General features: G+C 44.4%; 2 protein-coding genes across 5 annotated transcripts; one reads left to right on the forward strand and one right to left on the reverse strand.

Moving 5' to 3' along the window:
• The first annotated feature begins 180 nt into the window (after nt 1-180).
• Nucleotides 181-15074, forward strand: usp37 (ubiquitin specific peptidase 37). 2 transcript variants are annotated; one of them, XM_060039151.1, is made up of 24 exons: nt 181-377; nt 1276-1490; nt 1770-1920; nt 2278-2366; nt 2466-2578; nt 2816-2893; nt 3126-3214; nt 3535-3625; nt 4009-4164; nt 4603-4734; nt 5624-5747; nt 5871-6136; nt 6283-6400; nt 6541-6620; nt 7487-7651; nt 7828-7881; nt 7972-8131; nt 8609-8819; nt 9312-9475; nt 11113-11173; nt 11551-11666; nt 11998-12067; nt 12553-12691; nt 13386-15074. In XM_060039151.1, exons 2-24 carry the CDS (start codon nt 1320-1322, stop codon nt 13471-13473), a joined length of 2886 nt encoding a protein of 961 aa, XP_059895134.1. In that variant the 5' UTR covers nt 181-377; nt 1276-1319; the 3' UTR covers nt 13474-15074. The 2 variants fall into 2 exon arrangements, with proteins under 2 accessions (XP_059895134.1, XP_059895136.1); XM_060039153.1 differs by having other exon boundaries at nt 7972-8116.
• On the reverse strand, nt 13803-16777 carry LOC132448127 (endoribonuclease YbeY-like). 3 transcript variants are annotated; one of them, XM_060039156.1, is made up of 5 exons: nt 16673-16777; nt 16194-16588; nt 15770-15901; nt 15617-15685; nt 13803-15377 (listed from the first exon to the last, which is right to left on the reverse strand). In XM_060039156.1, the coding sequence occupies exons 2-5, from the start codon at nt 16401-16403 to the stop codon at nt 15282-15284; spliced, it is 507 nt and encodes a 168-aa protein (XP_059895139.1). In that variant the 5' UTR covers nt 16404-16588; nt 16673-16777; the 3' UTR covers nt 13803-15281. The 3 variants fall into 3 exon arrangements, with proteins under 3 accessions (XP_059895139.1, XP_059895140.1, XP_059895138.1); XM_060039157.1 differs by having other exon boundaries at nt 16677-16750; XM_060039155.1 differs by having other exon boundaries at nt 16194-16759.
• Between the last annotated feature and the right edge of the window lie 57 nt (nt 16778-16834).

Genomic DNA, 16834 nt, shown 5'->3' on the forward strand with positions numbered 1-16834 from the left:
TACATTGAGATCTATAAAAAACAATAAAGATAACCTTGGCTTTGATATTGGCGTCCCATTTCATTATTAAATTTGCAAAATACTAAAATTATGTTTGGACTTATGTATTTTAATAAAAAAAATCAAAAAAAAAATCGAATGCCCTGCAAGAAGACCTCTCGCGTGCTCCCGTGTCTCACTTCCGTCAAGGAGCCTTCCGTTCCCGCCATCCTGCTGGCAGCGCTGCGCCGCCGCTTCGTGAGTGCAGTCCGTCAACAACAGAACAGCACAGCTGCGCAGGACGGGAAAGCCGGCAAAACACGCTTTCTGCTCTATACGGATATACAGTAGCAATACAGGGGTCGGAAAGTTTGGAGAAGAGGACATACAACCCAGAGGTAAGGGAGTCGCGACGCGGTTCATTGAGTGAGGCTTCATGTTTTCATCAGCAACACGACAATCAAGATGCGGACGAGCCCGTTAGCTAGCCGGCTAGCGAGCTAATGCTAACGCTGGCAACACCGGGGCCTGCGAAGAAGCCCGCGCTGCTAACGCTAGCAGGCTGGCTACACTGGTGACATTAGCTGCAACGCTGACATCAAATTAGCATTACTTTTATGTGAGTGCAAATGGAGCCACCCCCGCTGCACAAGAAAACCCGAAGATATCGTCCTCTAGTCTGTTATTGAATGGTGTTGTTTTTCGTTGAATTGTATTCTATGTTTATATTGAGCAGCTCGGCCAGCGAGCAGAGCTGCAGGTTGTGTGATGATGATGACCATTAGCCTGCTAACGGGGATAGCCGCTACTTGGGGTACACTCTTCCATTTAGAGCTCTGGTGTGGGCTGACTTAAAGATGGACAGTGGTCGTAAGCGAATGTTATGTTTTGCAATTCACATTCGTCTATCAAGCAAGTGTTAGTGGGGACTTGTATCGACCCATAGGTGTAATTGTAGGGAATCTGCTGTGCATTTTTTTTTTCTGCTTCCAATTGACTTATTTCATGCTTTCATGTCAAACTGCAACGGTTCGTTACGACCAATTTAAAAATCACAACTCGTTTAAATTTAGTCCTATAACCTGTGCAATGTGATATTGTCAATAATGGCTAACGTTACCTCAACTGTCAAGTATGTGTGTGTGTTTGTTTAATATAATCTACAGTATTTTCCAAAGATAAATAAATATGTTAGCTAGCTTCTCCCTGTAATAAGTGAATTAATCTGAATCTAAAAGTTATTGAGTACTTACTTTCAGTGTTCTCATTTCCTCAACAATGTTCCTGATCCCTCAGATCAATTGATCCAGGTTCGAGGTGGGCCAACTGAACAGTGAACCATGGCAGCCGCAGTGACTAAACTCTCCTGCGGTGATGTCCAGATACGCTTCAACAGCATCGACCTGGGCACCACCAGGTGGAAAGAGGGAGCCTTTGAAATCCTGGAGAAAGACAACAAAAGCAGCCTTTCCCTTAGATTCAACTGCGGTGGACCGCCGAAAACCTTTCAGGTAAACATGAGACACCTTTTCATATTCTACTTTCTGATTGATGTACTGCTTTTTTTTAACTCTTCAAATGAAGGAACTGCAAGGCAGTTCGCCGAGCGAAGAAGGCGGACTGCAAAAATACAGAGTAAAACTGATATTCAATATGTTTACATTGGTGGAAACGGTGCGGAAAACAAATCACGCTTACAAAACGATCACATGTGTACTTATTGAGATTTGGCCCTTGTATTTTATTACTGTGTGCGTTGACGACAACAACGTTGTCATTGTTGTTTTTAGCTCCACCAGAACGTGAAGCAGATTTCCCAGAGTATGAGTCGCATCATGGTGACACTGAAGGACAGCAGCATCATCACTCTGGATAGGCTGCCTGTGTCCTTGGTCCAGAAGACTAAGGAGTACCTGGAGAAGGTGAAGCAGGGCAAGCAGAGTAAGCACACACACACTGTTTCTCTACTATACTGATATGTTGCAGTGCTTAAGCAGCAGTTCAAAAGCCAAGTTTTTCAGGAGTACCAACTTTAGTTGGTTATTAAATGTGTTTTACTAATTTACTGTGGAAGTATTGTACGGGGCAAGAGACTGGATAGTCAGGAGTGGTGAAGGATGGTTAGGAGGCAATGCTGTTTGACTCGCAAGTGGAAAGGCAATAAGTCCAATGCCACAGTCTGAGCTGTATGCATCCTTGAGCAAGAGCCATAATCCCAACTGGCTTCTTAATTACCTGTGTAAATGAATACCTTCATGAATAGAACAACTAAATGTTAATATACATTTACCATACTAGATCCAAAATCCTGCCAAGGAAGTGCCAGCTTCAGTGTTCTGGGGAATCGCACTGTTAAGAATGAGACCAGTCCACCGGGAGAGAGACAGGTAACCAGCAACACCAAATGTCCAGAAGTACCCACGTTCTACCCAGTAAGTGGATGCAGAAGAACCCATTTCTCTACCAATGTGCTCCGTATCCACTAGACAACACCCAGGCGACAAAGTGTGGAAGGCAGGGAGGAGGCCCCCCGTAAGCCCCTGGGCAGCCCAAGCCGAGCTTCCTCCACCCCCACCCGCGCTGGCCTCTCTGAGAACAGGTAAGGGTGGACATTCGTGGGCTCCTGGATCATAGATCCTAAAGATTGAGTATTCTCATTGTATCAGTCTCTCTTGCGTGGAATAGCACTCTAAGCATTCAAGACATATGTTGCATTGGTAAAATATCTATAATAAATTATATCAATAATAAAGTGCTGCGACATCAATGTTGTGGTTGGGACAGTATCGTTTGTACGGTTGCTGTTCTCTTTTCATGAGTGTATTTTCCTAATCAGGGGTGAGTGGAGGAAGAGACTCATGAATCCTGAAAGCGACATAAATGAAGACTACCCTAAGGAAAACGACTCATCAAGGTAGATATACCCGATATCATCCAATCTGATGTCCTGTCAACTGGTAGAGCATGGCATTAATGCTGCTGTGAAAAAAAGTTTTCACAATCTGTAGCCAATAAAATGCTTATGTTGGTTGGTGACTATGCTAACTCAGAAATTATGCTTTGGCTAAATTGTATTATGTGTCAACTTGACCTGTAAGTGACTTATGTGGATAATTATCACCATCCGTTCAATCTTCTCTCCATAGCAACAACAAGGCCACCTCAGACCCATCCAGAAAGTTTCTTGTCAGTTGCAAGGACAAGTTAAAACAGTCGGAGGAGAACCGAAGTTCGGGTAGGAAGATCCCCTATTTCCCAAAGCACACTTTCCCATCTCTTATGTCAGATTCATGGCTTGGAACATGAAATACTAGACCCTCTTAAAGTTTTCCCAATTAGAAATACGATAATTGCAATGTATGTTTGACACCTCATCCCTCACCAGTGATGAGGTGAAGAATGAAACCGTCCATTTAGATACAAGAGAATGATGGCCAGAGCCAGATGTGAATTGGGCAAGGACACAGGGGTTAGAACCCCTACTCTTTTGACGATTGACTCTGTTATGACCACAAACGTTTTTGATTGAACTGCTGTTCTTGTCGTCCCCTTCAGCCCCTCTGGGTGGTCCCCTCCAGCCATCATTGTTTTACGGCAGCAGATCTGTGACCAAGGACTTCGGCCAGAACCACTCTTTCCTGGAAAGGTACAGCATGGCGTGTTTATTAAATATTAAATTATTTTACTTGAGTTACTGTGATTCAAATAAACACATTGTTGTTGCTTTGGCATCCTCCCATAATGATTCAGCAGTACACAACCTTTGTTATTGTATATGCCTGTTTTTACCATATTGTGTAAAAAGGAAACCAACTATAAAGAAAACTAGGCAGATTACAACTGCTTAGTGGTTGACCAGGCCCATAAGTAGAATTAGTGAAAGAAAATAGAGATACCTATGTCTTTACAAGCAAAGATAGCCAGGTCAAACACAAGGAAGTGTAAACCTGGAGATGTTTTATTTGGCTTAAAGCATGCAAATTATGCTGCACTCGTACTCAACACAACTCTGCTTCCTCAACCCCCCAGACCCTCTAGTACCACCCAGAGCCCTGCCGCCAAGAGGAGTCTTGTGTTGCCCAACCACTCCACCCCCTTCAAGAAGGTCCGTTCCTCTGTGGACTACGGTGGCTGGAACAAGCAGAGGCCCTCAACGCTCACCCAGCCACAAGCACCACTGCAGGGGTAAGAATATACCACTGGGAGTCCCTAAACACTCTTGCTTGAAATTTTAATTTCTTCTTTTCTGGCTAAAGAAGTTGTTGCCGCTTTGAGTGCTATGTGAACAGTTATTTGATCACATAAATGGTCATGGAAAGCACTGCGATTTGCTTTATCAAATAAGTTAATTTGGTATAAGCTATGAGCAATGTTTACATTGGGCCCTCTGCCCTTCTGCCCTCTAATGTAAATTCACATGTACTGCAGTTATATGCCTTTTTTGGCAGATTATAATAGCTATTATAAACAATAGTAGCTGCTGGTCAGAGCTGAACTTTATAATTTGGGAAAACCTTTATTATCAGAGAGCAATAACGATGGACAGAATTAAAGCAATACCTCAATAAGTGCTAGACAAATAATCCGTGATTATTATTGTTATACATTCTTGTTCTTTTGTAGGTTTTCCAATCTGGGAAACACATGCTACATGAACGCCATTTTGCAGTCCCTGTTCAGCCTCCCCTCGTTCTCCACTGACATGCTGAGACAGGGCATCCCCTGGAAAAAGGTGCCCATCAACGCACTGCTCAGGTACTTGGACATTTGTAGTGTGGTGTGAGTAGTGTGGAATTCTTGTTGTTTCTTGCTGCTGTTTCACCCTAATTTCCCATCTGGAATCAATAAAGTACCCTCTTATCTTTGAGGAACACTAGTGGATTGGGCTTCCAGCATCGTGCATTTTTAATTAAAGGACAATTCGGGTATTTTGAACATTGAGCCCCCTTTCTTGTTTGTCTAGGATGAAATCGAGTGTTTTAACACTGAAATTTTGATTTCGGTGTTAACCACTGAGTTTCACATTTCTGAAAAGAACCATGTAGGGGTGTTTTTGAATGCACATAGCCAGCCATTGTGAAGCAGGCAGGGGCGATTCAAAATTAGCCAAATACTCGAGACAGGACTAATATTCAACATTTCGGTGTTAACCACTCTATTTCATCCTAGATAAACCAGAAAGGGGGCTCAATGTTCAAAATACCGGAATTGTCCTTTAAATTCCAGCTGGGGTGGAATGGATCTGACTGGTGTTTAATTTGTGTTCATAGACGCTTATTAAAAGTGAATTTGTTTTACACTGCATTCCCTATGCCATCAATCCAAATCTCTATTCCACAAGACTCACAATTGAGGCGATATGTGTCAAAAAACACGCTACTTTATTAGCAAGAAGGTGCTTGATGTAGTCCATTTAAGTTTTTGGCAGGTCATTCCCGTAAAAGAGATTTTAATCTCGATCAATTTCTACCTGGTTAAATAAGTTTTGGACCATTGGAACTCTAAATTGGCTTTGTCGAAAACCAAAACGACACATGTGGCAAATAAGCTATGAGTATAAACTTTACAATCACATGAGTGCTTGGCACTCATGCTGAATTCAGTGGTAAATTACTGTTCTACCTCTTGTACCCCCTCATCCCAGACGCTTTGCCCACCTTATGGTGAAGAAGGACGTGGGCTGTCCTGAGACCAAGAAGGACCTGCTGAGGAAAGTGAAGAGCGCCATCTCTGCCACCGCAGAACGCTTCTCGGGATACATGCAGAACGTGAGAACGCTGCCGGGACTTATTCCTTCTTCAAACACACAACTTTAGGACCAGTGGTCGCAGGTGCGGCTCTATTTATGGAGGCACTTTCACATAGCCATTCCTCCTTCCTCCCTGCACCAGGATGCCCACGAGTTCCTCAGCCAGTGTCTGGACCAGCTGAAGGAGGACGTGGAGAAGATGAACAAGAGCTGGAAGAATGAGGCGGCGGCAGGGTCTGCGGCCACCTCCCCCGCAGCGTGGGACGACAGCCAGCATGGGGCGACCTCGACGGCGCCAGCATCCGGCAAGGCTGAGCCCGGGGAGGAGACGGACACGTCGCGCATCTACACGTGTCCCGTGGCGGTCAACATGGAGTTTGAAGTTCAACACACCATCACTTGTAAAGGGTGAGGTGTTTGTTTGAATGTAACAATAGCATAAACTGGTTCAGGGGTAACTCCCACATAGGTTGTATATTTGATCTAATCCAACACTAACGTAATTGATTGGGGTCTAACGCTGGTACCTTGTCATTTGGTATGTTGGGTTCCAGCTGTGGGGAGGTGGTGACCAAGAGGGAGCAGTTCAACGACCTGTCAATCGACCTGCCCCGCCGGAAGAACACCCTGCCGCTGCGCTCCATCCAGGACTCCCTAGACCTCTTCTTCAGGGTGAGCAGGACTCTCACTAGCTGGGGGGGAGGTGGTGGAGACACCATGGCGTCTGTCTGTTGTCTAGTCCCGTTAAGAAGCCGCTGCCTGCTAATGGACTGGGTGAACAGTGAGTTAAATACATGTACGTCTTTTGGCAGATGGAGGAAATCGAGTACTCGTGTGAGAAGTGCAACGGAAAAGCCGCAACCGTGACGCATAAATTCAGCAAACTTCCACGGTAAATCCACGTCGAACACAACCGTCCCATCATACAGTGCACTCCTGTAGAATATTTCTTGAACTCTCTTAGGCCATGTCCACACTATGCCAGCTAAATGTGAATTCACTGTTTTCATGTCAAACGGTTTCCATATAGTTCAAAATTCCCACTGGAACAGTGGCTACAGCTGTCTGGATGACGGGTTTTAATGATTTTGAGTTGATCCACTTGGGAGAGAAGGTTTGAAGAAGGTTTTTGGTGGATCAACTTAAACCCCTAGTCCCACGAACACTAATGGCGCGTTTCCACTGCAGGGTGCGGAACGGATCGGATCGCAAAGGTGCGGGTCGGGTCGCGTTTCCACCGCCAAAAGTGGGCGTGACCCGGACTTTGCCGTACCCGTTCCGGCCCCGTTCTCGGGACTCCTCCGTTGGGGTACCGCAAACGAGACGAGACACCTGAAAGGGTCCCGTGAAATTCTAGCTACACCCCCCCCTCCGTTGATTGGTCGACAGAATCGTCACTTCCGGGTGACGCGGGGATAAAAACAAACGAACAGTAGCCTCGAGGTATTATTCTTTACAATTAACTTGTCGCGTAAAACGCTTGCTTGGGCGAACAAGGAGGTGGAGACGTTCGTCTGCATTCTTGGGGAGGAAGACGTTGTTTACGATGTTTACGTAGCTACCGCGGCGATCGACATCCGGCCTACCACAAAGGGTACTGTCAGCAGTGGAAACGCGACCTCGGAACTGAGCTGGGCTATACCGCCCCCTCCCTACCGCACCTTTGCGATCCGATCCGTTCCGCACCCTGCAGTGGAAACGCGGCATTATGAATGCTCCCTGTGAATGCTCTTAATCTCTCCCCGCGTCTCCCCACAGAGTGCTGATCCTGCACCTGAAGCGCTACAGCTTCAACGCCCAGCTGTCCCTGAACAGCAAGCTGGGTCAGCAGGTGGTCATTCCCCGCTACCTGACCCTCCTGTCCCACTGTACAGAAGCCACGCGAGCCCCCCTCAACCTGGGCTGGAGCGCCCAGTCCGCCCTGTAAGACCCCCGCAAGTTAACCCTTAATGATGATGATGATGATGATGCTGCTGTTGTGAATGTCATATGGGATGGGATTGGATATTCTTTTTTTAATGTGGGCACACATATTCAGCGGGAAAAAAACAAAAGACGACGCAAAAGCCAACTCAACATTTTCTGTATTTTACTTGAAGTTCTCGAACACTGAAGACCTCGCAGTCTGTCAACTCTTCCTCAACAGCTCCCAGGTAAGACTAACGGAGTTGAACCATAAGTGTCGGTTCTACAGAGTGAACCAGAGTGAAGTGCTCACCGCCAAGCATGTCATGTCTATATAGGAGGCCTGGGGGCAAGGCGGCTAACCCCGGCTGCACGTCGACCCTGCTGGACTCTGACAGCGAGGAGGAGCTCAGCAGGAGGGTGAACAGCCGCAAGAGACGCCTCAGCGAGTGTCTGGCCGAGGAGGAGGAGCGAACGGAGGAGGTGCGAACGGAGGAGGTGTTCAAAAAACCTTTTATATCCACTTAGGAAGACCACCGATTGGCTAAAAGGGCGACACCCCCCTGAATGGCTTTTAAAGTAGGAGCCTGTGACGTATGTGCTGAGTGCTTTTTTTTTGGGGGGGGGGGGGGGGGGGGGCGCGCTTGTGTTGGGGTCATGTTCTCAGAAGTGCTTTAGGTTTGTGTCTATGTGCAGCAAAAGGAACTAGTACTAATACAAATGTTTTAAGCTGTCTTTAACCAAAATTTGATGACGAGAACTGGCCACAATTGTCAACCAATCATATTGTTAGAATTGGATAGCGGGAGGTAGACTTGATCTCATCCAATTATCATTGTTTTAAGATCTACTTTTATGCATCATGTTACTCCACTCAAAATCAAAAAACATGCCCCTAATTATAAACTGATTTATCCAATGATCTAGGCCTTAATTAAATTTGTCAATGAACTAATTGATTATATTGTCGTTCAGCGTGCTGTTGCCGTCGAGCAGAGTGACTTCAACGACGATGAGATGCTGGCCGCCGTGCTGGAGATGAGCCGGCAGGAGGCGGCGCTCTCGGCCCCGCTCCCCACGGAGGACGAGCCCACCAACAGCCCCGACACGGGCTTCGGAGACACGGACGCCCAGGACCTGGCCTACCACACGGAGCTGCTGGAGGCGGACAACAAACAGCCTGCAGGTAGCGGAGGAGCACTGAACAACTCTTAACCTTCTACTTTAAAACATTTAAAGTACATCATCATTGCAGCCCAACCAGTAAATGTTTTAGCCAATATTGGATTTGGCACGGATATTGGCTTTGGCACGGATATGTGTTGTATCCGTCTATGGTGTTGGGATATACATTGATACAATTTTAGTGTACAGAATTCAGTCATCATTTTGAAAACTAATGGAAATTTGGTTCTGGTTAATTTTATTTCCTCTTTTAATATTTTTAGCTTTTTATTAAATCTAGTTACAATTTCTGGTATAGTTGTATCAGATTTTTTTCTGCATGTATATGACTATGTTGTAAGGTCCATTCTGTGAATTAGACTAACAATTTGCATCTGCTGCAGTTCATTAAGGAATTTCCAAAAATTAAATAATACGCAAAATGTGCTAATTAGCTCAGAACTTCTTTGAAGTCAGACTTCCATTGAACTAACCTGAAAATGTATTTCTTCAGACGTTTTGGACTCTCTGGACCTGACCATGGACGAGAACAAGGAGAACCAGACCCCCGACAGTGCCCAGCAGGGGGAGCTGGACTGGGTCCAGCAGTACAGTCTGGACCAGGAGAGGGAGGAACAGGAGCTGCAGCAGGCCCTGGCCCAGAGCCTCCAGGAACACGTAAGACTCGACCACCGCTGGCTCTGATGAACACCACACAACACTGCGCACTAATCCCCTTTAGTTGCTGCGCTTGCTTTTAGTCTGTTGATAAAGCCTGGAATAGGAAATATCGTTGGAAATCTTGTTGGCATTGTCTAAAGGTACGGCCACACCAAACGCGTCACCTGCGTACCACGCGTATAAAATCGGCAATTTTTCCATAGGGAAGCATTGGTGTACGCGCGTATGAGGTGCGTACAGCGTATCATGCGTACCAAGCAACATTTTACTCGCTGTAGGGGCGTATGAGGCGCGTACATATACGCGCGCACATATACGCGCGTACATATACGCGTGTACATATACGCGCGTACATATACGCGCGTACATGTACGCGCGTACATGTACGCGCGTACATGTACGCGAGGAGTTCAAAAAATTGAACTTTTTATGCTCATACGCGCCGCAATAGCCAATCAGCGTTGAGCTTGACCCGACGTCACTGGCAGAGAGTAGTGAGCTTGGACAGAAGCATACGGCCGACATCTTTCTTTATTCTGTGTGGAAATAGTAACATAGTTACGCCATTAAATGCTTTTATGGAAACATTTCTAGCGAGAAATGTGCATTTTACTTTCATAATGTTCGCTCGGTGAATGTGAAGGATGTTTGGTTTGATAGTTATGACGAAGAGGGAACGCTCCGTTCACTTGCATGGACAGAGTCTCTGGCTACTAAAGCAACCTCAACGTCTTGGCGGACTATATATCTGCTGATCAACACTACGAATGCTGGAAACACACCAGACACACCATGTGAAGTTATTTAACCCGATTATTGTTATTTATATCCGAGATTACTTAATCTAACCCGATCTAAACTCTATCACCCAAACACGGCGACGTTTGGGTTTCCTACCTCGGACTCCAGAGCAGCCATGTCCATGGCAGCCACGGCCGGCAACTTTCTTTATTCTGAGTGGAAATAGTAACATAGTTACGCCATTAAATGCGTTTATGGAAACATTTCTAGCGAGAAATGTGCATTTTACTCTCATAATGTTCGCTCGGTGAATGTGAAGGATGTTTGGTTTGATAGTTATGACGAAGAGTGAACGCTCCGTTCACTTGCATGGACAGAGTCTCTGGTTGCTAAGCAACCTCAACGTCTTGGCGGACTATTTCTCTGCTGATCAACACTACGAATGCTGGAAACACACCAGACACACCATGTGAAGTTATTTAACCCGATTATTGTTATTTATATCCGAGATTATTTAATCTAACCCGATCCAAGCTCTATCATCCATCCAAACACGGCGGCGTTTGGGTTTCCTTCCTCGGACTCCTTAATCCTCGGACTCCTTAAATGGTCAGATACGCGCGTATCTGACCATTTTTGACACAAAATGGTCAAGCAACATTTTCGCGGCGTTACGCACGTACATGGTACGCGAGGTACGCGCTTGGTGTGTTCGCACCTATAGTCATGTCACTGACTCGAAACTTGATGAGGATTTACGTTAACACTGCATGTGTAATGTTGCATGTGGCATGTGTCTTACAAAGCGTAGAGATCTGAGCGCGATCACAACGAGTTGATGGGGTCAAGGTCCACAGCGTCTTTAAGCTGGTGTGTTTTGATTCTCTACCTAGGAGGCCCAGGAGCTGAGGGAGGACGATGACCTGAAGAGGGCCACAGAGCTCAGCCTACAGGGTAAGGGCCAAACCATCTCTTGTCTTTTGTTTGTCGTCGGCACCAGAAACCTCAGAAGCAGACTGCTGCTTGTTATTTGATCAGGAAATGGTATGGATTGAAACTAAATATGGGTCAATTGTTTGAAAAGGGAAGGGTAGGCTAAAGGTTTGGGTGTTTGACTCCCAGCCGAAAGGTACTGTGTTCCGCCCCACTGTCCACGGCCCATATGTAAGCTCCCTTGAGCAAGATGCCCTCATCTCACCACCTGTACCTCACCATTTCTTTATAAACCAAAAAAACGACTTGGTTACAATGCCGTTAAAAACTGAACTCCTTCATCGCTGCGTCGACAACAGCAGCTCTCTTATGAGTCTCCATATGTCATCCTCCTGCAGAGTTCAACAGCTCCCTGCCAGAGCTGCTGTGTTCAGACGAGGACTCGGGCAACGAGGACGTCCTGGACATGGAGTACTCGGAGGCCGAGACCGAGGACCTCAAGAAGAACGCTGAGGTACTGGCCAGAGGGTTACCTCCTTTTATTCAGGCTCCTCCAGTGGTTCCCAACCTCTGGGCTTGTGACCACAGAAAATTCCTGCAACCCCTACAAATATGTGTTGTGCATCTGCTTCCACCCACATCGTTGTAACACACTCAACATAACAGCAATGTCCCAGTGAACCAATTGCACCACACGTAGTGATTAATTGTAGGTCCGTTGTGGCTAGGGTTAATTCATCAGTTGAAATATGCAGAGCCTTTCAAATAAACACATTTTTTTGTTGTCAGACATACCAGCTTCACTGCTTGGTTGTTGAAACTAAATGAATGCTTCATTCCCACAGGGTGGACATCTAGCCAACTCATTCAGGCTGATCAGTGTCGTCAGTCACATAGGAAGCAGCTCCTCCTCTGGTGAGTGTGTGTCAGGGAATATACTGTGTTAACTACGTTGGCCCTGAACTGCAAGTCCCAACAACAAATTGGAAAACGCAACTAATCAAGAAACAACAAATCAGAAAACACAACCACTGCAAAGGTTCGGCCGTAGGTTTTAAGCATCCTTTTTTCACAACCAGAGCAATACAACTTAATATGTAAATACACCTGTACAGTGGTGTTCTCCTTTGTAATGCCACATGGAATGTGCTGTCATTCCTCTTAAAGAGACGACATTGCAGACGGTTAAAAAAAGTTGTAGCTGCAGCAGCTTTATTTCGGCAAATTTTGCCCTAAATCACATTACGTTAAATGTAATGTGTAAATAAATGTCTTGGTAAATTGGCAGCCTCAGTTAATTGAAAGCAGTCTTATAATAACAGACCGTAGTCAATTAACCACCACAGCAAATCTGGTTAAATGTGTTCAGTGTTGAATAAGATTTGATTGTCTCCCACCAGGTCACTACATCAGCGACGTGTTCGACATGAAGAAGCAGTCGTGGCTGACCTACAACGACCTGGACGTTTCTCGCACGCAAGAGTCTGCTGTCCAGCGTGACCGAGACCGCAGTGGCTACATCTTCTTCTACATGCAGAAGTGAGTGTTCCCTCTCAAGTGTTTGCTCAATGTGAATTAGGGCTTTGATTCCGAACTTCGTTATTCGAATATAATTCGAATATCAAAAAATAAATCAAAATTCGAATGAATATTAGGCAGCCCTTGATATTCGAACCTGTTATGGGCAGGCCAAAAGGGAGAGACGTCGGAGAACCCGACGCAGTCTATTCATAATATTGTAATGACCACGGAAGAGGCAGTGAATGAAGTATTGATTAGAAAGCGATTTATTAGAAACCTCATAAACCGTTGGAACACGCTAATATTTTGACCATTGAAGGCAATGGTCAAAATATTATTCATAAATATTCTAATATATTCGAATATTAATATTAATTAACAAACTAACTTTACTTTACTACTAACTAATTTTTGGGCAAAAGTCAAAGCCCTAATGTGAATGCCAATTCAAAGGTCAAGTTGGGCCTTTGAGGGAGAGGGAATGTTCTGTTATTTTGTGACTTTGTGCTTCTGTATGAGATTGTATTTTGTGTTCAGCTTTGCTGTGAGACCACTGTAGCTAACCGTTTAATATACAAACTCATTCCCGAATATTTATGTAATATCCAAACATTTGGTATACATATTTGGCTGCGACACTGGCTTCTCATATTTGGATTTCTCATTTTTCTGACATTCCATTCCAACGATTTGAACGCTTCATGTTTTTCAGAGAAGTGTTTGAGGAGCTGTCTGAAATGGACAAATCGAGCGCCAACATCAGCGTTGACGCAGGAAGGAACGTTCTCCAACCGCTCTGAGCCCCTCCGCCTTCCTGCTCCTCCCCTCTGTCCTTCAGTCCCTCCCCCGGCTGTCGGGGAAGTTGGGGTATGAGCCTGAGACCAGCCCCCCCTGTCCTAAGCCTTTCTGAAGGAACTTGAGTACTACTGATCACACTTGTTCTCCAGGCACTCCTCAGCCTCCTGAGCCCTCGACATCGAGACTCAGTGGGCAGGACTCGGTCGACACTCGGTACCGCGAGTAGAGGAGTAGTTGTAAACATTTGTACTTTGAGCTATGTCTTTGCCTCCACATTAGGGCAGGATCTTTTCTTTGCTATGATTTTATTGAAAGACTCTTTTGTAATATAGTTTTTGTTTTCTGTCTCTTCCTTCGTCCGAACGCGTGGTTCATTCATCACTTCATAGCAAACGTTTAGACACAAGATGGTGCTGGTCCTTCCCTGGTTTGAATATTCGCCCCCAACCCTTTTTGTTTTTTTGGGATTTTCCTGTATGAAACTTTAAATAAAGATATATATTCTATGTTGGAGTATAAGCTACTTTAGAGCTAGAAGGTTGTGTGTTCAGCGGGTATAATATGGTGCAATATTTATGTTATCATCCACTGTGTGTGCGTGTGTGTTGTTTTTCGATGCTTTACCGTCTGCGTCTTATTCATTTTTTGTGAATATGAATTTCAAAAGGCTCCCATCGTGTAAAAAAATATATATCTGCCATTTTATGAGCTCTGTTCTTTGGGACTATTCTTCTAGTACCTCCCTCCTAAGTATAGTATCATATTTATTTTCTTCTTTGAAATATCAATATGTATGCAAAGCTTTACTCTGAAAGGTGTGCAACCACTGTTGTGTGGAATGTGTTTGTTGAACCTCGCAGCATAGCTCTTTTCTATGTGTTGAAGATGACAGATTTTCTATTTATTGCTACGTAAAAGGGTTTTAAGTTATGGTAGCCATGAGAAATTGATTTAAGAATAGCAGAGTATTTTAGGCTATACCTACTCATTACTGAATATAAGGTTGACACCGCACTAAACCGTTAAGCTCTGGGCTCACTCAACCGGGCTTGACCTCCACAGAGGGCAGTACAGTGGTAGTGAACATGAGTGTTGGAAAGTTTCACTTTCTAGTTAATGATTTAGTCTAGCTATAGTAAATTATATTTAACATCCTTTATATGTGGACACATCAGTCTTTGCGGGGTGATATTGCTTACAAAACTGGAATCAGTTGATTTCCACCAATACCCAGACACCAAATAAAATGTTTTCATTGTTTAGGGCGCTGTACAATTAATGAAAGAGGTGGATGTATATTTTCAATGATCAACCTTTATATATATATATGGAATTTCAACACTGGTGCATTGACTATATGCAGATGTATTGGAACTGTTGTACTATCAGTAACAACCTTACTAATCGCCAATGAACACATTGTCACAACATCTTGGTTTCACACACAGAATCATTTAGCAGTAATGAAACTTTGCACCTTTCCAGAGTGGCCCTTTGTTTGAGGTGTGACGTGGGCACAACACTAGAGATCGCTTTTCTTTTCTACCTGTTCCTACAGTATTTGACTCTTCCTAAAGCAAATTTTAATAAAAGTTTAAACTTACATGTCTCAATTGTTTTTTTAACGACACACAAGCAGCACCGAAGGAACAAAATAAACTCCCTTTCATTAAATAAAAATATTGAGTGTAAAAATGTTTTGTTCATCTGATAGATCCAGGCGGAACAGTTGGTCAGAATGTTTCTGATTGTAGGATATTGGCAACAAGTATCGGCGTGTGCGACTTTCTCCTCAGGAGCCGGCCGGCCGTCAGCTGTCTTGACTGCACTTCTTGGTCAAAGGCTCCAGGTTTTGTCCTGTCAGTCTGTTGTACTCTCCCAGGATGTAGCTTTCTCTCTGAAACATCTGGAAGAAAAGCTTGGTGTCAACTACTCAGACGTTTGCATTACTGTTCAATTCAAGACAAGTTGATACTCTTAATAGCTTATAGTGCATATTGAAAAGGCTATGAGCATTTAATTGATGAATTGAAAGTGTTGCAAACACGTTCTCCTTTGTACTTCTTTATAATTGTGACCAATATCCTCAAAAGATAACGAGGGTCAGTTTCCAAATATACAAAACTATTTACAGCAACCATATACCTCATCCCATTCCTCCTCCGTCTCATGTCTATAACCCAGCAGATGGCAGATACCATGTGCAGTGACAACCTGGGACACAACACATCACTTGTCATGTTAGAGTTCATTCAAAGGTGTTCCGATAGGATATGGTTTTACTGAGCACCTACTTACTGTGAGAGTACTATGCAGATCCATTGAGTTGTCCTGACACTGTTTCATCAGATATTCAACCCCTAAAAAAATGTCGCCCAGGTTGAGTTCGTCTCTATGCAGCGGGCAAGGCAGCTTACCAGGTCGCAGCTCCTGAAACGTACAGTCGCTCGTTTGAGGATTTGTTTATTTTTTTCAAAAGTAATTTAACTTCAAAGCAATAGTTTCACTGCAAAGAGACATTTAAATTATTCTAAAAGGATTTTGTACTATCTTATTGTCTCTATATGATTAATAATAACATTCATTTTATGTGAGAGAGCTCAAAAGTTTACACCATATGAAGTCTCCTCCTCAGGCATATAACAAACTAGGTTCATGTGACAATATGTGTAATAGTGTAATATTCATTTATGAAGTGGTTTATATGATAACCCAAACGTACCTCGTGGAATGGAAATGAAAGCACGTCGGTAGGTGTATTTACTTTCCTATAGGTTTTATTAATCTGCTGAATCCTCCGGTTGTCCACGCAGATGATGCCCAGGTCAAACTTCTGGACGCCAAGTATGTGTCTCAGAGTGTCCACATCCCTCCGTAGCCGGGCGCGCCTCAGTGGCACCACCTTCTGGAGATTCCGAAGAACTACACCCATGTCTGATTCAAGCCTAAAGAAATTCTTGGAATCTCAACTAAATTATAATATAGAAATTCCACGTGGAAAGATTGGAAATTATGTCCAATTTAAATCGTTTCCGGGGTGAGGGGATTATGTGTTGAAGGGAGGCAGTATTCAAGGTGACACCTCAACAGGTAGAAGAAAGCTCCTGATTAGAAACACTGTGGACGTTGCTGTCTTATAGTAACTTCATCAGGCATTGCAGAAGAATAGATATAATGTGAAGGTAAGAGGAATAAGCCTACCTACTGCTGCAGTCTTTTAGGTGCGGTGTTACTTTGAATGGGAGACCGAGGTAGTCGGAAACAAATACACGACGGAACGCAGCGAGCTCGGTGCATTACAGGGCTTTATCGCCACCCAGTGGACCGGAGGGTGAACCGAAGTTCCTACCCCTCAATCTCTGT

This window comes from Gadus macrocephalus, chromosome 20, assembly GCF_031168955.1.
Source record: "Gadus macrocephalus chromosome 20, ASM3116895v1".
Lineage (NCBI taxonomy): Eukaryota > Metazoa > Chordata > Actinopteri > Gadiformes > Gadidae > Gadus > Gadus macrocephalus.